This window comes from Rhyacophila brunnea, unplaced genomic scaffold (genome assembly GCF_057557595.1).
Source record: "Rhyacophila brunnea isolate RB1 unplaced genomic scaffold, BYU_Rbru_1.0 scaffold_4, whole genome shotgun sequence".
In the NCBI taxonomy this organism is placed as follows: Eukaryota; Metazoa; Arthropoda; class Insecta; order Trichoptera; family Rhyacophilidae; genus Rhyacophila; species Rhyacophila brunnea.
In genome coordinates this window covers 26,020,730-26,041,606 of record NW_028233068.1, presented here as the reverse complement: position 1 = coordinate 26,041,606, position 20,877 = coordinate 26,020,730, and the positions used below count along the sequence as shown (strand labels likewise).

The 20,877-nt window shown below is 35.7% G+C and overlaps 1 protein-coding gene across 5 annotated transcripts in view; it reads left to right on the top strand.

The window, feature by feature from the left end:
• Positions 1-19,843, top strand: part of LOC147067153 (ribosomal protein S6 kinase alpha-5-like) — an 80,339-nt gene extending 60,496 nt beyond the window's left edge. For all 5 annotated transcript variants that reach the window (XM_085954870.1, XM_085954869.1, XM_085954871.1 and 2 more), the window contains exons 7-19: positions 8,884-9,056; positions 10,365-10,446; positions 10,765-10,927; positions 11,605-11,741; positions 11,832-11,951; positions 13,178-13,279; positions 14,166-14,324; positions 14,614-14,750; positions 15,610-15,706; positions 16,242-16,344; positions 17,259-17,368; positions 17,872-17,970; positions 18,307-19,843. In XM_085954870.1, coding sequence (XP_085810996.1) covers positions 8,884-9,056; positions 10,365-10,446; positions 10,765-10,927; positions 11,605-11,741; positions 11,832-11,951; positions 13,178-13,279; positions 14,166-14,324; positions 14,614-14,750; positions 15,610-15,706; positions 16,242-16,344; positions 17,259-17,368; positions 17,872-17,970; positions 18,307-19,698 — 2,874 coding nt within the window. In that variant the 3' untranslated portion in view covers positions 19,699-19,843. The remainder of the gene's footprint in view (positions 1-8,883; positions 9,057-10,364; positions 10,447-10,764; positions 10,928-11,604; positions 11,742-11,831; positions 11,952-13,177; positions 13,280-14,165; positions 14,325-14,613; positions 14,751-15,609; positions 15,707-16,241; positions 16,345-17,258; positions 17,369-17,871; positions 17,971-18,306) is intronic.
• The last annotated feature ends 1,034 nt before the right edge of the window (positions 19,844-20,877 follow it).

The window sequence follows — 20,877 nt, the reverse complement described above, 5'->3', positions numbered from 1 at the left end:
ACTATTATAATGAACGTTTAAAATAAGTTATAGTATCTAGGTACTTATTCTTAGTATCTGCATATTTTTGAATATAATAGACGCGTCGTTCTTAAAATGCATGGTGCCGCACGGATACGTTAATATATTTTTTTATGTTAACCGGGTAATGGAAGTAGATACAAAATTATTTATTACCTAATATTCGATGCATTCAGGTATACTGGGTGTATTATATTTGTCCATTGACGATAAAGGAATATTCCAGATGAAATATTTTTATACCTACATAAAATAATAATTGAACATGTCATAATAATTTTACAGCCTGCATTGATAAGTTGCCAGACGTTTAAGGTGCGTAGTCTTATTTAATTCCATAAAATTATTTTTTATAATAAACCTTCTACTCGTTGTAGTTCTTTTTTATAATAGTATCTCTAAAAGTATTGTGGTTCTGTCTATGGCATGATCTGTCTATGAATATTGTTATTTATCTTATTAGATGATTTTTTGATTATTTCCACATTGTCGATGATTGTTTGTAATTTAGTAGAACGCGTGTGTCGTCCAATCGTAACTTTGTATTTGTGTATTTATGACTTATTGATTTTCCATGACTTACAATAAAATTATTACCTGCCTACTCAATGTATTTCACCCAAAGATGTTGAAGAAAATCTTATTTATATAGGCGGAGCCTAAATCATATAATATGAAAGTGGAGCTGGAAAAAGGTTAGGTGCCTACCTAACCCACCTAAAATTATTGGTCATTTCGCATGGCATATTCATTTGTAGCAAACTTCACGATGTTGTCGTCCGCATAGGTCAACCGCGAGCATTTCAACATGATTTTAGATTCAGTCAATTCCATACATTATTTAGGTACATAATTTTGTCTTATTAATTGCTAGGTACATTCACCATTTCAAACACGAAACAGTTATACCGGAACCTAAGCATCGACAGTATGTACAATACAATAATACTTCCAGATGACGACCATTAATATACATAGCTTCCCCATTACTACCAATTTAACTAAACTAAAGCGTTGTAGAATCCATATTATAGGTATAACTAGTCTCTTATCTTTAAATCGCAGAATATGACGATGACTAAAAATAATAAACGGGGTACCTATCCTGAAAATGATTAAGTAAAAGATGAATCGACAAATGGGTTTTCAATATGGAATTAAATCATAATTATTATTCATGTAATTCAAGTTCATGGATGGAAGATATTGAATATTTAGATGAATAATATGTAAAACGCATTTGTCATTCGTATCGAAAAGTTAAGAGCGTACATAAGTGAAACGGAAAATAATTTTCAACTATAGGTGCGACGACATTTTGAACTGGCTGCCAATCGGAGAGCGAAAGTCGAGCTTTGAACACGTCAATTAGTTTTGTGATGGCGTCGGGGGAATTAATTCTTAAATCGTGTAAAGATGACTAAAAAACGTTACCCATTTAATTGAAAAAGAAACTTGTCAATGAATATATTATTATTATTATTATTACTAATAGAACAATAAACATAACACTAAATGGACGCATGCTGAATTTTTATGACAAATTATGTTTTGTTCTGCACGCGTCGCGCAGTCACGATCGTTTTAGACCGTGCCCCAGCTGAAGTATAGCCTTAAGAGGACGCTCTACAGAATCGGCCTTGAGAATTGAAAATATGATTTTTTTACATGTGGTCCATAATAACTGGTCTACTAGTTAATATAAAAAGGTTGCCGCTAATGTTTGTCTCAATAAACTCCCTACAAGTGAAGCTTGTGAAGTGAAGCTATGGGGTGACCAAAAAATAGTACTTTCTAATAAAATTTATTTTCTAATAAATTTACTAATAACATTTAATGTTACTAAATTCAATATGTTTATCAGTTCTTTGGTGGGAAGTATTGCAACTGATATGATGGATATGATAACTTTTTTGATTATGTGTTGGCCACGATATAAACTTAATAATATATTAATAACTTTTTAACCTGAAATTGTCCGACAACTAAACATACGAAGGATGTTGACATACATATCAACCTACATTTTTATTTCATGTGCTATCCAAAAAACATTACTAATGAATAGTGCTTATTTGTAATGTTTAGGACCTACATATTAAAAATAATAGGTATTGTTTAATTCTAATGCATATTTTTTAAAACGTAGAATTTACTGTCTGCCTATAAAAAGAAAGTGACTTTTTATTGCCTGCGCAACTTCACTTTTATACTAGTGAAACAAGTGGTAGGTAAAGCCAATGGGCGAACTTATATATTATATTAAGAGTGCCTAAAAATAATTATTAACATACAGTCACTAGACACATTATTTTTTTATTAATCCATCGGACTGGCGGGCATATAAAAAATGACTATAAAAAATGACTGTCGCTATAAAAAGTGTCTGACAGGGCTGCCGACGCAATTAATTATATTGTACTTTTTAAATTTAATTTATAATATATTTTATTTAAGTTTTGTGCATCTAATGCCGGGTCCACACTGGCGCAAAACAATGTCGCGCGACAACCTCGATAAATTTTACGATAATTATCATAATGGCTTAAAAATTTTTACGATAATTATCATACTTATCGTAAAATTTAACGAGGTTGCCGGCAACATGTTGCCAATTTGGACCCGGCATAATATCCACTGTGGTTCACGTAGTGGCATGTACCTGTTTTTCTGGGGTCAACTAATTCAAAAAGTAAACACCCATAATAGAATTTTTCCAGTTTTGGTTGCATTATATTCCAACTCATTTCCGATATTATTAATGGAAATTTCTCGGTGTACATAGTAAACAAACCTACGAATAAAAAAAGACAGTAAGGAACACAGTGATTCATCGCAGTAAAAACTGTCAACCAAAATGGATTATATAATATATTCCATCGTATTATTTTCTCGAAATCATAAAGATACTATAATAGTATTTGAGTATCAACCTATGTTCAATTTGAATTGGGTTATAATAATAATATACCCGTAGATATATCAATAGTATGTTTGCCACGATATCCACCCAAGTTATCAGTATGTACTTGCACAGGTTTGATTAAAAACTATGATGAAATTAACATTTTACAAATATTATATTATTTTGACAGCCCTGTTTTCTGATCAGCGGACACGTGCAGGTGGTGTTTATCAAATAATAATGTAAGATTGTCCACAATAATAATAATGTAGAAGGTCGACAATAGTAATAATACTAATAATAATGTTTTTTTTTTAAATAAAATCTCCGATGATTAGTGATTTTTGCCAAAAGATTGATTTAAATTAACGTGCGTACGACGCCGAGGTCGATTTCATACTAAATTATATTTGAATACGGAGCTCTTCAGCCGCCCCTTAAGACACAGATGGCGGTTATAAAGTTTCAATGCCAATCTGCCAACTTGCAAAATATTAATTTTGCTCTGGTTACCAAATCTACTGTAATGAAAACATCCAGAAATTCCATTAAGCGTTTTTAATGCCTACCAAAAATTCATAAGGCTCACTCTTGTTATAGGAAAACTTTCATCATACTATGTAATGATGATTATAAATAAATTGCATCGGTATAATATTATTCTTATGTTTATTATTTTATTGCATACTGTTATGTAGTTGTGGAGTGGAGTATTTTGTTGTAGCGTTGCGTCGAAACACCTCCACTTTCAACGGTACAATTTCTTTCCGTTCGTTTTCGATTCGTGTCTCTGGGCAACTTTTATTTCATTTCATTTCTTGCCGATGGGCGATGGCGCGACTCGCCGCTGCCCGCTATCCGATCCGGCACCGGCTCGCGAGTTGGTCGCTATTGCCGTTTGCCATTTGCCAGGCCGGTTCGAATACATTCCTAACGGGACCGACTCCGTTCTCTGCTGAAACCTACTTTTCGTGATACGGCGACCCAAGAATGCCGAGCTTTATCTGATCGGAAGCTCTCGCTCATATTATTATTATAATAGTTTCATATTTTATATTATTTCAGCTGAATAATGACACAATTGAAATTAGCATGTTTTGACAAACCACTGCACGAACAAGGTCTCCTAATATTACTATGATTCACTCAAAAGTGCAGTTTATGACTTACTATGTGGACGATAATTACTATTTTACTACTAGGTATATCTATTAAATATTAATACCTATAGTGTCTCTTTTTCCCTGGCTAATTGCGTAGTTCTTCACAATTATGTAGGTATATACGATTGCGGCAGTGGGAGTAATAGGTAGGTATTATATCACAGAACAGATAATAAATAGAATACCAATAGGCTATATTCAATACGCCGCATGGTGAAGCAGGCTTTTGAATGTGTGAGTGTCCTACGAAAACGAAGCACGCATTATGCACGTGCAATAGTGTGTGTAAAACACCAACATTAAATGAGCGTAAATGCATAAACCGAGAGCAGTTTTCAGTATTCGACGTAAAACGTATTCTAGACACGAGTGTAAGTTTAACCCGGATTCTTCCTTACTCGAGTCGGTTACCTGCTATCGCCTTACCCGTTGTGTATTTCAGTTGCCATTATTTCTGAGTTCCCTGGTAGGTATATAAGCTCGCGAATGATTAATAATTGTGTGATTGAGCTGATGTCAAAATAATAATTAAGTACTTACATGTAATTAGGTAAGTTGGTAAGTACCAACCTATTTATTCATTATATTGAGAGGGACTTTGCGAGTATTGTCAGGTAAGAAAGCGAACACAATAATTATCAATTCATGTCGTAATAGGTATTAAATTATTATAACATGATTGCTGTGATTAGATAATTTATCAATTTGATAGCAGATTTGCCTAGAATACCGTGAACGCAGACGGTTTTGTACATCCGATGTGATCGCGCTGAAAAAAATGTTCAATCGATTCTTGCAGTAAGCGCGCCTCGACAGCTGATCGCGGATGAAAAATGCAAATAAAATTATTGTCATTGAGTATTGAGCATCCCAGTCTTACCGACTTATTCTATTGTCTATATTATGGCTTACTAATGTCTTTCTAAAACATTACATTTCATTATGTAGGTACTATTTTTAATCATTTATTGTGAACTTGTATTAGGTACCTATATTCTTTTTCTTCATTGGGTGCCATATCCGTTTTATCGAAATTATTATAATGTAGGATGTAGGATGTAGGTATAAGTAGGTAACTAATGGCAAGTTTAATTTTTTAACATCATGAACCATTCCAATTTCAATTAAAATAAAAATTCAACGGAAATTTCACTTGCCACGAAATTGATAATATTATTATCTGTAAATGGGGGTTCGAAGGAAACATTCTGGACGGATCGTTTTGTATGACGAAAAACGAAAAAGTTGTGTTCGTTATCTTATGCAACCCGATCTAGCTGGGATACCTAAGCTATATGTTAACGGCTTATTTCCACGCACTGCAAAAAATCGAGCAGGACACCAGCTGTTCGCTCCAACGGCCTTCTTTTGTTTTATCCATGATGACGTTCTCCCACTTCGGTGCACTTACTCGTCATCCATCGTCTTTCTTCCCGACCATTAATTTTAGGAATACACATAGGTAAAAATAATAAAATAAACATTAGAAAATATGACGCCTACTTTAGAATGTTGTAGGTATGTATCAAATAAAAATATGTTGGCTGCTAAATTAATAATAATAATATAATGCCTGTATTTTTTGTGTTGGTATTATTTCTTTCAGTATTTAGTTTTTAAACAAATTTATGTATCTTTATTATAAGGTAGGTACCTAACTACAGTACCAACGTTATTAAATTTAATTTAGGAATGCTTGGCTTTTGGGTGTGTTCATGGAAGCTGCCTTTACTTTTTGGCACTTTCTTTATTGTCATTCTTGAAAGTTAAATGCTTGTTATTTTTAATATCTGTGCAGTATAATGTAATTCTAGAATAGGTAGAGTTATTTTTAGAAACACGTTTATCCAATGCTTGAAGATAAAGTAAAAATTCACGCAAATATTTAACCAACAATAAGTATCCTAAAGGCATCGATTTAATATAACGTTATTTTACGGATGTCTTGTAATAATAGATACTAACTTACTTAACTTTGTTATGAAACTTCCTACTTAGCATAGCTACTAGCATGTTCCGGTTATTTTTATTGCAGTATTTTTCCGGAAAACTAGATGGGTAGGTAGGTACCTACCTATATAAGCGTATTATCTGATTTGAAGTTCAGTTCATAATCCGTGAGAACACAACATCCATTTAAAATTTGTAACAAGATGAGCGTGCAATTTGTTATTGAGTTATTATTTAACGAATTTTAAACTTTCCAATATGAGAGAAAAACAGAAGTCATATTAATTTAATTTTGCTGGGAAAGCAGGAATGCTGGTGTGCTGTGTGTGTGCGCTTGTAGTGTTCAATAATATACAGTTACGCGCAACAGCGTGCGAGCATTTTAAATTGAAGAGGGTCAGATTTTTATGAATTAAGGAGTCCCTACTATTTTTAACTCGACATCGATATAATATAATATGACTACTTTATTACTCTCTATCCTAATACAATGCAATTTTATGGAGACGAACGATTGGCCTGTAGTATTTATTATCCGGGAGATTGAATCCCGCTGATGTGATGTGTGATGGAAAACATGTATGTTTTACTCGACAATGGCGGGATCAAGGCCTGGACAAAAATGAACAATAAGTGCGAGTGAGAAAGTATTCGGCATCTTTATATTCTCCGCCACATGCGATAGAGTAAGATGAAAGATTCACATATGCGTAAGATTTATGCTATTATGGTGTAGCCGTGAAATCATAGTTTGTCTCATAGCTAACCATCGATAAACCGCGAGCGCGTGTTGCTAAAATTGCTATTTTTTGTGTTAAATATAAAGTTGTGGTAAATATTTTTAGTTAATTCAGTAGAAAAGATGGTTGTGTGTGTTGTATTAAAATGTGGTAGCCGTACTGACAAACAAGAAGATGGTATTACGTTTCATAGGTAAGTTGATAGATCTTCGTGATAATTTATTTGTATATTATTATGTAAGTATTTTAATATCAAGTGACCTAGTGTTTTTTTAAAATAACTTAAATTATGGATATCTTTACATAATGGTTGCATTTTGACCGTTTAAAAATACTATATAACGTAAAAAAATAGAAAATTATATTTTAATTCTGAGCGTCTAGTGCGAGCACTAGCGAAATGGTCTATGGTCTCAAACATTTTTGTATACGCATGCATACGTTCGCTCGCCCACAAACCAAACGCAAGGCACGCAGCTTCATTTAGCAATGCAATGGGTGGCGTCTAGATGTATCTATAGTCTAAGGGTGGAATCGATTCATAGACCTTTTAATTAGCAAGAGCGATAGCGCATACCTACTGTCGATCGTGTTATTCCGGGCATCATTGAGTGTCAATGTTGTCTTTATATAGGTTCTCTATTTTATGCTCTTCCTTCACCGGTATACAAGACAACTATTATTTTAAATGCAAACCAATAAAGTAGCTATCAATTTCTGCATTAATAGCATTAATAAATGGCTATATTATGTAATTTGAAAATTTAGTAGGTGGCAGTATACATTCCAATTATAGTTAAGTATTTTATTCACAATAAAAATACCAAATGTATTAAAAAACTTAAAAAATATATGGCATTTTTTATGGCCGGTACTAATAATTGAGAGAAAAACAAAAAATCGCTTCTGTCACATGTGTTCTAATATGATTCATGAATATATGAATATATGATTCATGAATTCTGAAAGCTCAAAGTCCGCCTTGTTTACTTGGCTGGCGATCCCTGTGATGTTTACTTAGCCTAGTATTATAATATCAACACCGACTGTATTCAAGCCGCGGCAAGTAAACTGAATTTCTATATATAATAATAATATAATGCAATATGGTTAACTTTTTGTAGGAAATGATGATTATTGCATATTGAAATAAATAGAAATAATAATTTGAACGAAATCTGCAATCGAAAATCGAAGAAGCTAACATGTTCGATGATTACACTGGGCGACTTTACAGGCAGATTATAAATTCGCCAACAAACAGCTCGTAAAGAAGCTCAATGTAATTGAAGCTTTACTGCAAATAGGCTACTGCATTGCATTAGAAGATAATCAATAACTTTCTAGTACTATCATCGTAACTCGCAATTCAGTGCCGCGGTCTGACTATAGACGGCCTTGGTATTATATGTTGAAACTGCAGTATTAATTCGTGCAAGTATAAAAAACCGTTAAATCAATTCGATCCCTCTTTTTTTCTGCGCCACTGCGTCTAGTAAAACTGCGCATAGCAACCAATGTTATTGGCGTGAAGTGACAGCTTGAGAGCGAGAGGGACACGCATATCCGCAGTGCAAGGCGAAAGTATGCTTCGTCTTGCTCACGCCCATGGTTTCTTCGCATTTTTTTTTACATTTTTAGTGAAAGTGCTACTAATACTTTTGCAATGGTATCTATTTATTTACTTACGGTTTTTCTAATACTAAATTATAATATTTTTTGCTTCTCTCATTGTTAGGTAGATGAAGTACCTACTTACTACCTATCAATAACTACCCATGTATTTTGAATTACCCATTAAACTCACATTTTAGTAGGTAATTAATATTTTATTCTACACAAAATTATACCTACTAAGTACATAGCAAATGTATACTACAGGACAGAGATAGGTGTAGTTTTTATATTCTGCCAATTTACCTCAATTTATGATGGACTGTACAACACAATATTTTTCATTCCTTTTTGTAACATAATCGAAACTAACATTGATAACTTTTTGCACTTTGTATGAACACATCCCTGTTCTTTCTGTGTAATTTGTAAGATATGTTATTGTAAGTATTTATAAAATACCATTAAGTATGTGTGTTGTTTGTTGCAGGCGGTGGACTGGTGGTCAGTGGGTGTGTTAACGTATGAGCTGCTGACCGGGGGGTCCCCCTTCACGGTGGACGGCGTGAACAACACGCAGGCCGATATCAGCCGCCGCATCCTCAAGGGACAGCCACCCATTTCCGACAAGCTTGGCACCAAAGTCACCGACTTCATCAAGAAGTCAGTGGGCAATGCTTTTATCTCTATTTAATTCTACAGAACATTTCAATGCTCTCAGGGAATATCATTCATTAGCCTGATAGCACATAGAAACTTGTTTCGACTGCAATATGTCGAACTTGTATAGATGTGATTTTGTTGGCATTTTTCTCAAAATACATGTAACTTAGTGTATCGTCGCACACAGCATGGATGTAACAGTTTTGATAGAAAAACACATCTGAAGGGTAAGCGGAAAGAAAGATCATTATCCACAAAATGAGTTAATGACGCCATCTCGTGAAGAATGTTATAAGCTATTAGATGGCATACTTGGAAAAAAATAATAAAAATCATTGTCCAAACACTGACATCAGAAAGAAAACATTGAAATTCAAAAGAAAGATCATTATGACAAACATTTGACAAAGAATATTTATATTTTATATATTTTTTTTCTTAATAACAAAACTATATATTTAACTAGAGTGAATTGTAATTAATATTGAATTGACATGTAAGATAACTTTTCATTTCAGTTTAGTAAATAATATAAAAAGGAAGATATTAAGTTTTTTCACTTTATCTCCAAACTGACAATGATCTTTCTTTCTGCTTACCCTTCATCTGATGTCACATGCATCAAATATTATTCGACACGTGCTGCACGTGCAGACGTTGCTCTTTGTGGTCAGCCAGTCGCGTCACTGCCCCAGCATTTTCCCAGCTGTGTGCAAAGAAGAGAGTTGCAAGGTTACTGGCAGTTTTGATTTATCACCAACGATTTTTTTATGTGCGACTGTGCCTAGAGGAAAGGAACTCCCAGTTAATTTAAAAAAAAATTAACCATGCTCTTGCTTTTTTCTACAAGGTGGTTGGTTGAGAGAGTTAATTACATTGAGTTATTTACATATTTGCATTTGTGGTTATGATATTGCTCTCTCTATTAGGTCCACATAAAATAACCTAAGGATATTTTTGTCTATTGTCTTACACAAAATGTCATACCTAGCTAACTAAAATAATAGATGATAACACCCAACGGTCCAGACCCGGTGTTTTACATATAAATGAACCTGGTAAATAAGTATTGCTAGGAACTAGAGATGTTCATTTTTAAGCAAGGTTTATTACAGCAAATGGATATGATGAAGAGAAATCATGTACTGTGACAATACATTTAGAATTTAGGTGATAAGATGCACATTTTCTATCCATGTAATTAAATAAAATCTAACCTGTCTCAATAGGTAGAAAACACGACATTGACATAACCATAATCAAGATATTATTGAATCTTTATTAAAAATAATTATTTTTGTTTTCTAGACTTTTGGTGAAAGATCCTCGGAAGAGGCTTGGCGGCGGTGAGGGCGATGCGGAGGAACTGAAAAAACATCCATTCTTTAAGGTACCCTTTCCTGCCACATTTTTGTGTAACGTATGATGTGTCGGAGCGATCAATGGCCGCATACCGGACTCATTGCATGTGTAGAGAAATTAAATTTAAAAAAATAAACATTTCATGATATAGATAGGTAATGAAATGATGTCTTCATATTTTAACTTCATGCATTTAATAAACATCGATACCCTACTAAGATTACCACAGACTAGCAACAAACACTTCAATTGCTGTTGAGTTTAACAGTTAGATGACAAATGGTACAATGAAAATGAAGGACAAGATGTATAAGTTTGTTGGTATGTAATTTTATTGCGCTTACAGAAATTGGATTGGGATGCTGTGTCCCGCAAAGCTGTACCGGCCCCGTTCAAGCCGTGCATCTCGGGAGAGCTGGACACCAGCAACTTCAGTGATGAGTTCACTCGGATGCTGCCCGAAGACTCGCCGGCCGACGCCCCACCTAACCACGATAAGCTCTTTAAAGGTATTTAGCCACATGATTTGTTAGATACCTTGTCCTGTATTTTTTTAACAGAAAACAAGATATAGTCGGAGTGGCGTTGTGTGAGGGAAAGCGATGCAATAGCTTTGATGTGAGTGCAGTCGAGTAGAGTAACCATACTATAATATAATGACAATCGCCCTGCGTAATTCCTGTGCACTAGAAGAACTTGTATCTCCGCATGCATGTTCAATGTTCACTATAGTGATGATATGCTCACTAAATGAAGTAATAAATAATCAGATATTGGTAACATTGAAAATCACGTCTGGGAATCCTATCCCTATTATGTTTACCTCTATCACATTAAATTTATAAGTATTATATTTTATTTATAAATTTGCAAAAGAATTACCTGGCATTATGGCATACTAACAATGACGCGAATAATTTTTTTGGGCCGGGGGTGTACACACTAGAATCGGCGACATCATGACAACAGCATCTAGACTCGACTCGACCATTAATTCTCCGAATATAGCAATAATTAATCAAGCTATTATTAGCACAAATTAAAACAATTGATGACTTTAATTAATGAAATTGTGACTGTTTCTTTGATTCATCAATAAAGTGTGAAATAACTGTGTTGTGTACTAATGAATAATATTCAGTATTATATTTAGTTGAAGTTATTGAACAGATTATTTTTGTTACAGGTTATTCGTACATCGCCCCTAGTATATTGTTTTCTGAGAATCTCATTTCGGAGGATATCTTCAAAGTGCAGGAGCTGCACGATGACACCGATAATAAATTACCCACCAATACCAATTTGATCAGGTGTAAACTTAAGGTATAATTATTTAATTTCAATGTTTCCTCCGAATAAAATATTATTTATCGATGAATATCCGCTGACTAAAGTGTCATTTTGCCATTTCAGGAGTCGAAATTTTTCCAGACGTATGATGTGAACTTGCGTGAGGCCATCCTCGGAGACGGATCGTATTCTGTTTGCAGAAAATGTGTTCACAAGATTTCAAAAAAAGTTTATGCTGTTAAGGTAAGAGAATATTATTACATCAATTTTATTAGTCTAACTCAGTGATGCATAACCCGCGGCCCAAAATTACATTTGTTGCAGCCTAAAATGATATTTTAAGTTCCATCGTCAAAATATGCACGTAATGCAGAGTGGATAGTGATTAGAGTATGTGATATGTATCTTTAAAATTATAAAACGTATGTAACATCACTGCGGCCCGTGAACAATTAGAAAATGGATAAATTGGGCCTTCTGTCAAATATGTAGTATACCCATAATGCCTATGCAAACTGAGAAAATTAACTGCATTTGTGTGAGTGTGGTGATTGATGTTTTTAATCGAAAACAATGTAAAATATGTATAGCTAAGATGTATAAATAAAATATGACAGGTGTATTATTCTATCCTCCTTATTGTCTCGCATGATAGACTTTGTCATAGCGTTATTCGTGAAACAAAAATATACCTGTGTGTCTCATACGATTCATGGTATTAAATAACCGAACCTAACTTTCGTCTTATAAATTTATGTAAAAATCAATTTATATCAAGGGCTTGTATTAGTTAAAACTGGAAAAACTGTTATTTTTGTAGTGACGAAAACCGGAACCGAACAGAAAAAACTCATAGACTCTTGGGTCACTCATTGCCATTCAATCGGAATGAATGCGGAACCGAACCGATATATTTTTTTTCACTTGAACCGGAATAAAAACCGAAACAAAAAAAAATAATGGTTCGAAGCCCAGAGTATAACCATAACCACCTTTTCGGTAATCTAAAAAAATTTAATGTGGCCTGTTTTAAAACAATGATTCATTTTGAATGCTTAGCCTGGTTTTAGATATTATTATCACGTCAATTACTACTGACTTTATCTTTAGCGAGAATTTATCTATAAATTTAATAAGTATTCGGGAATTTGTATATCAGAGTTTAAAACATCCACTTAATACACACAATAATGAAATATGGTAAGTAGGTGATGAGTTTACATAAAATTTGTGACAAAACATAATAAAGGTGTTTGCTTATGGTCAGTACTTTTCCTAGGTATGTCACTGCCTACTGCTTCATACGTCTGTTTTATAATTTACCCATTTGTGGGATACGGCTAGTGGGATTTGGTCGTAAGGTGACTCGGTGAACACCAGATGATGAATATAGATTTCCATATAATATATATCTAATAATACATTACCTTATGCATTGTCCATAATCACGGGATGTGGTTTGCTTTCAGATTATCTCTAAGAAAATGAAGTGTGAAGAGGAAATTAAAATGCTGAAGATGTGCCAGAGCCATCCCAACGTAGTCAAACTGCACGAAGTGTACCAAGATTTTGTAAGATTAATTTTTATCTGTGTTACCCTCGTTATATGAAAGATTGTTGAACAAATGGTTGATCACTCCATAAAGTTGGCCATTCAGCGGTAACCAAGATGTAAAAAATTATTAATGGATAATGCTTAGTTGAAGTTTTTTTGAAAATACTAGGCAAACAAGAGCGAATGTACGAAAAGGTGTATTAATTTGTGATATTCTGAATCTATCTGAATATAGGTCAAATGAATTACAACAGATCCTTGTAAAATATGTCATTAAAATATCCTCACATCAAATCCATTACAACATTATTTACAATTGTTCGGTCATTGTTGAAGAATAATAATTGTGGTACTGAGGATCAATCCTTTCGATGTATGCCAATTATTCTGTAATTTATTAATTAACTGCGTTAAATTTGATTTAAATTAACTTAAGGCATCTTTAAATGCCCATCGGAACATAGATTTGATTCATTTGGCATTGACAAATGACATATAATTTAGTATGGAGCAGTTTTCACATTACCACACCTATTTATACATGAAGTAGGATTAAAATATGACGTCTTTGTGTGAAAGATATATGTAACCATTTTATTATACGTTGGAGTAAATCGAATGGACATGGTGTATAAAATATCATTATTATTTTGATAGTAACTGTATATTTGAATATTTAGACTTTACTTACATAAATATGAAGAAATATCAATATTATTTTTGGAGCAGTAATGGATGATCATTTGAGAACAATACTTCGTTTACAAAATGTTGAAAATAGTCATGTCACCCCTAATTCGTCTTAACCATTGATTTACCATAATATTATAGGATAGGCCTTTAGATTTATATAGATTTGATGCATACACATTTTATTCATTGATTTTAACAATTAATTGCAGCTCCACACATATATTGTTATGGAATACCTGAGTGGCGGTGAACTGTCGGCGAAAGCGCCTCTGAAAGAGCCGGTTGCCGCCGCCGTCATGCGACAGCTGCTCTCTGCGGTCTCCTTTCTCCATTCCAACAGGATAGCGCATCGGGATCTCAAACCTGAGGTATGCTTCCACAATATGTGTTAACTTAATTGCACACAATATAGTATTATAGTATTTACAAGGAGCGAGAGCCCATATATCCCTATCCTGAATATTATTGTTTTTTGACTTGACAAACTGCACGAATATGGAAAAAATAGTCCACTCATCGTAATGTAAGTAATGTAATGAATGAAGTAACTTTTGAGTGAAGATAATAAAGTCTCCTCGGAAAAGGGTGATGATGATTCAAATTTTAACTTAATAAAGCTCAATATGCAAATTAAGATGCGACTGTTATTTCTTTCAGAATTTGATATTTGCTAGTGAGGAGGAGGATGCACCAATAAAGATAATTGATTTTGGGTTCGCCCGGCAGACTCCCGACAGCCTCAACGGCGCCGACGTTGGGCGGTCGCTTTCCGGCATGCACACTCCTTGCTTCAGGTATTTACGCAATCAGTTTGACTAACCTATTTAACATTCAAAAATTTTACACTAATAATTATACGTATTGACGATCACATTGGCCAAACAGTAACGTGTTGGCTTATAATGTCATGGGTCCCGAGTTGAATACCGGATTTGGGAAATTCAGATGTGTGTATTTTGGCCCAGAGACCTAACAGGTTGAGCAAGGAGCTATCATCCATTTCCCCCAAAACCAAAAATCTGTTAATATAATCTCCACCCTATGGAGACCCATATGATCCTTTTAGGAATGAACATGGCGATGTAATGTATTTGTATTATGAAAATTTTCTGTAACCTTATTCTAAAAAGATGTGAAAGAGGCCATTACTAATTTTTGGTTGCTGTGAATGCTTACAAGAATCCTGCTATGACAATTAATCGAGGATAATTTTAATATTATTACCACACTTAAGTTTTAAATATGATGAATTTTAATTAAAAGTTGGATTAGTGGCGGAGTGTATGCTTCTGAAGCGTGGGTCATGGGTTTGAATCACACGTTTGGCAAATCATTTATCCTATAGATATATATGTGTTTAATCCAGAGAAAGAACTCAATGGCTAATGATCCTTTCTCGTAAAATAACTTTTTAATTCATTCACTCTGCGGAGGAAGCCCATGTGGCCTGTGCCAAAATGGAAAACAATTTAATAATACCTATAAATTAAAGGCAAACTTAGTAACACGAATGAATAAACAGGACTGTTTGTGATTATGAAAAGATTATTTTGATGTATGAAAATTTTACATTGCCTTTCTGCAGCCTATTATCGGTCTTCTAATTTTGCATTATTAGTGTTATAGTTATCATCGTGAATATTTTACTTCCAGCATTCCTTATGCAGCGCCAGAAGTTTTGGAGCAGGTTCGCGGAGGAACCAGTGGCTACACTGACACTTGTGATCTTTGGAGCTTGGGAGTCATTTTGGTAAAAATTATATTTTGATTTCCCTTCTTCAATATATATGTGGTATTTTAACAATATACTATGACTTGCAATACACCCAATGCACCCTTTGTTTTTTTCATTTTATTATTGAGTTTCGCCTTTATTTTAATTTACGAAGTATGATTTTATCAATGTATGGTTTGATTTCCATTGACTGATTAACTGAAATAGAGATCGTCTGGAAAATAAAACCACTTTCGAACAGCTATGTTCGGTTGAAAAGATATTTTTTAATAAAATAAGCATCTGACTTGAAAATGTTAGCAGCATAACTTAATGAAATTTATTTGAATCATCAGAGGAATCGAATTAAAAATTAAGACCTATTATCCTGCAGCACTACTGCACGCGGTTGATGAGACTAAATCTTTTTTATCATGACAAGACTGGTGAATGTTTTTTTCTCCTTTGTGTTTAAAATTCTTGTATATTATATCTATACCCAACGAGTCAATGATGATTTTGAGAGAATGTGACTAATTAAAAAAACTCATTTGATAATGTAATGTTGCAGTACTGCATGCTGTCTGGGACTTTGCCATGGCGGGCGGGGACCACGGACGAACCGCTGGTTCAGCTCATTGACCGCATCCGAGAAGGACAGTTCACCTTGGACGGTGAGACACCACTTGAACTGTTATTTTTAACTGTGCACCTTTGCCTTCAATCACAGATTATATCAAACATACATTATAACTAATAGAACTGCTCACAAACGCTTTGTACTAGGCATGTGTCTTGTCAGCAGATTATCGGTTTTTTTATTGATGAAAACAAACAGTAGGTACAGCCTAACATAAAAAAAGTAATCTAAGATTCTCCATCCACAACGACCACTTGACATTACCGCAGGTAGCAGGAAGTCGCAGGCTTAGTGTTAAATGCAGAGACATTTTGATTATGGGGATTGTGTCTGTTCACAAGTACCGCGATGGTTGGTCGACTACACTCTCCATTTCCTGTGCATTACTTTGCATGATGTTCCCATATCAAAGTTACACATTTGTGGTAACGTCTAGTAGTCGAAGAAGAACGGTAAACAATGATTACATAAAATAAAAATAAATCTGATGGTGAAAAAAATATATTAATAATTATAAAATGGTCAAGTTAACAGTTATATTATATGAATATAGGTGGATCACTAATATTATAATCAATGATTGATTATAATTACGTTAACTATTAATATGTTAATGTAATTGCATACTCTGTTCTTGTTCAGCTTTAAAAATATCACTCTAGTTGACTGCAAACTTTGGATACGGAACCCGATTATGAAAATTTATCATTATGTATATATTATTTCCAATACTCCTAGGGAGTGATATCATCACACTCTCTGGGTTCTTGAGTATGATAACTGTAATGTTCTCGCCTCATTCCCTCTTTGGTTTAGGGGGTTTAGCAGGATTGGGCAAATAGTTAACAAGTCCAGATTAGATACCTCCATAATATGAAGTCCATTAATGTTCTTTTTGAGCGAATTTGGTCTTTTGAGTGGATATTAATACTTGTTTGGGGATTACAGGAGCGGCATGGTCGAAGGTGTCTCCATCCGCCCTCAGTCTGCTGCAAGGTCTCATGGCTGCTGACCCGCGGAAGAGGATGACAACCGAGCAGGTGCTCGCGCATCCTTGGGTCAGTCGCATCATTCATTTCACTTTCAAATTCATTTTACCTCATCCTATTTAGATGTGCTCTATATTGATGCTGTGATAAATGTCTTGACTATCATTTGCTATTGCAATGGGATATTCGGTAATGGTTTAGTTTTACATATATGTACCTCTTCTTTTGAATCCAAGAGTGGGACTAGAACTGGGTCATTGCAATCTTCCTCAGTTTTGGATAGTTGAATAATGAAGCTTATTTGAAATTAGACTGCGAGGTGGAATTCATTAATTGATGGTGGTGTATGTTTAATATTGTACCATGCGATTAGGTGTCAGGGTATGGACCTAATAGGTTGAGCAAGTGGCTGACATCCATTTCTCGTAAAAAACTAAATCTGTCAATACAAACCTCCACTCTGTGGAGGCCCATATGATCCTATCAGGATCGGACATGGTCGGAAAAAGTGATAGCATCTAAGCAATTCCATCAAGCGGTGATGTTTTCATGCATTTTGTGAACGTTTCCAGATAGCGGGGACCGAACCGAGCAGGACGACTGCACGGCAATCTTTGGGACGCGCCGTCACCGTCACCAGGAATGCCCAAAAGCGCAATTTCACTCTGCAGGTAATATATCCTATGTACTAAACATATGCTGGTCCTTGTGTAAGTCCAATGCGTAAGGCACTGGCTTCTCAGCAGACGACATGAGGTCACTATACATCTATATTATTTCCTCTTTGGTGTTTCTCTGCAACTGATATTGTTTCAATACTATTATTGTTATTGGGCCTCATGGCCTGTTGTAGTATTCAAATGGAAAATATTTTTTTTTTTAGTATCTGGTCACATTTTCAAATTTAAATAATCAATATAAAATCCAGTTTAAATGTTTGTGAAAGCAGAGCAAAATAAAATATGGAAAACAGGGATGTGTTCTGACGGATGCTGACTATTTTTTAGGAGGTGGCAAATGCGAATCTGGCGCAGCGCAGGCGTAGAGATAAATCATCCAACGGTGATCCTGTTCCTGAGACCATCACCACCGCTCCTCCTGTGGCCGCCGTGTCCCCGGATGCAGCTCCAACTCTGGCTCTTGCCGACGCGGACGACGCTGAAGTGGCCACGTACACTTCTCGAGCTGACCCCTTCACCGTTCCCGCAGCCCGGCATTATCGATCACGCGAATCCGACCGCCTTCTCTCCCCTGCGTCCGCTCGCCATCCACCCCCTTCACGTTCAGATTTGACCTCACCGCGTAAGCTTTCCGCGTTTACGGAAATTTCTCCTGTCGTATTGGAGACTACTTCCCGGCGTTCGGAGACGAAGGAGGTTGAAATAGCGATGCGAAATTCAACCGCGCCCGTGACAACTGGCAGTGTCGTCGTCCCTGGCGTTGCAGAGCCAGAGCAAAGTGACCGGCGCGACTCCACCGTAGGCTTCGCGGGAGAAGTCAAGAACACGTATGCCAGGAAGAAGCCACGCCTGGACGATTTCATGGTATTTGATCTGGCGCCCGCCTCACAGCCGACGCCCTCTTGTCCTATTCCCAATGTGCCGAAACGTGCTGATAGTGTGGCCATTGCCCGAAAGCCTCCTCCCGAGAAAAAGCTCCGGAATCGAAACATCCCTCCTACTTCACCTCTCTGCATCCAACGGTTGACGAGGAGTGCGGCCGCATCGCTGTGCGCTCGCCCGGTCGTTCCCATGGCAGACCCGCCGCAGCGAAATGGCCGTGCCAAGAGGAAAAGGGAGGCAGGCGACGAACCCCTTGCCAAGCGCCTTAAAGGAATTGTGGTTGACACTCCGCCTCCTTCTAGGGTTCTTCGGAGCAAAGCACTCCTTGTTGCTACTGCAACGCTTCGTCCCTCCAGAAAAGCAAAACTCACTCCCCCCAAGACGATAAAAAAGGCCGCCCCCGCAAAGAGTCTTAGGAAAAAAGCAAATATAGCTCCAAAAATTAAGACACTTAGCGGAGAAGCTTCTGCCAATAGAAAGAAGATTGTCAAAAAATCGGCTATTCGCAATAAAAAGAAAACCATTGAAGTGTCGTTCCGGACTCTGCGTTCTAATGCAAAACGGAAAGCATCGGTCAGACCTTTATCTGTCCCTTTGCCCCTTCAAAAGGCGGCCAAGTCACGCTTGCGACCGCAAAAAAAAGTCACCAAGCCACGTTCCCGGCCACAAAAAAAAGTCGCAACTGCTACCTTGAAAGTCACCACCCGTCAAAAAAAGATTAAAGCCGTCCTCCGCACTGCTCCCAAACGTTCCTCTGGAAAGGGAAAGAAAACGGAGAAGAAACGGAGGGGCGGAAAGCTTTTCAGCCGATCCAGCACCAAGAAGACTAAAGTTTAATAGGTGGCTAAATTAATGCTATCAGACAGTGAGCGGACCAAACAAGTCAGTGTGGCGTTTCAAATGCCTCACTTGTATAATATTATGAATGTACATTTTAAAATCACTCTGAATAATAAAATATAAATAATTAAAAGACACTTTGACGTGTGTAAATTAATGACTATAATGATGTGTTCGAATCGATGGAGTGCTTCGGTTAATTTTATTGTCGGAAACGAGCGGAAAGGATTCCTGTTTTCTTTTAAAATATGTGATGACATCCTTTTAGTTTGATTTAAAACTCACAAAAACCGTGACTGATTTTGTTTTATTATGTTTGCGAATGACCGCCTTTGAATGCGGCCCACGGTGCACCTTGACAGTAATTGTTCAATTGAATCGATGACTGAGTGAAAACTGCAGAAGTGCTATGTAATGTTTTTAAGAAGCGATTTTCACCATTAATTTTTTTAACAATACAAATGTTATTGTAAAAGTGACAACTACTAATGATAGAACGAATGCTAAATTTGTCTGTCCGAAAACTGTCAGTGTATTCGATGCCCGCTAGAGAGTTAAATGCGAGAACTCGCGAAGAAGGTAGATTATAAACAAAGCTCCGCAAGAACACTGATCCTATTGTAAAGACTCTTAATTTGAGCTCACTCACATCCCCGACTGACACTGTTGAATTTATTTAAATTATATTTATTACTGTTTGTACCTCCCTTTTCTCTCATTTTTATTTATATCTTTTGCTTACGTTCTTTCTCTACGAAAGACAATGCTACATTTTCATTCCATCGATCTTCTTCTAAAATTATTATGAAATCCTTTAGAAATCGTCGCAATTTAAATTAGAAACAATTTCAGTCTGGTATAATATCCATACGCGTGACTGTTACAGGGGCGTGGCACATTCCGATATGTCGCCCCATCACTTTTGTGTTATATTTTGGAATAAGTAATAAATTGTATCATAAATGGAAAACACCCAAATAATTATATGCGAAGCGGAAGAAAAGGTTGCCTTAGCCGATACATATTATGTGCATTATAGATTTGTATCATATTAAAGATATAATGTAGATATGTAGGAATATTCGGATAAAGAAAATATCTATGTATAATATGCGCACGTTACTTTTGGATAGCTCGCGGATGCGTATTGCCTTTTAGGAAATTGAATTGTGGTTG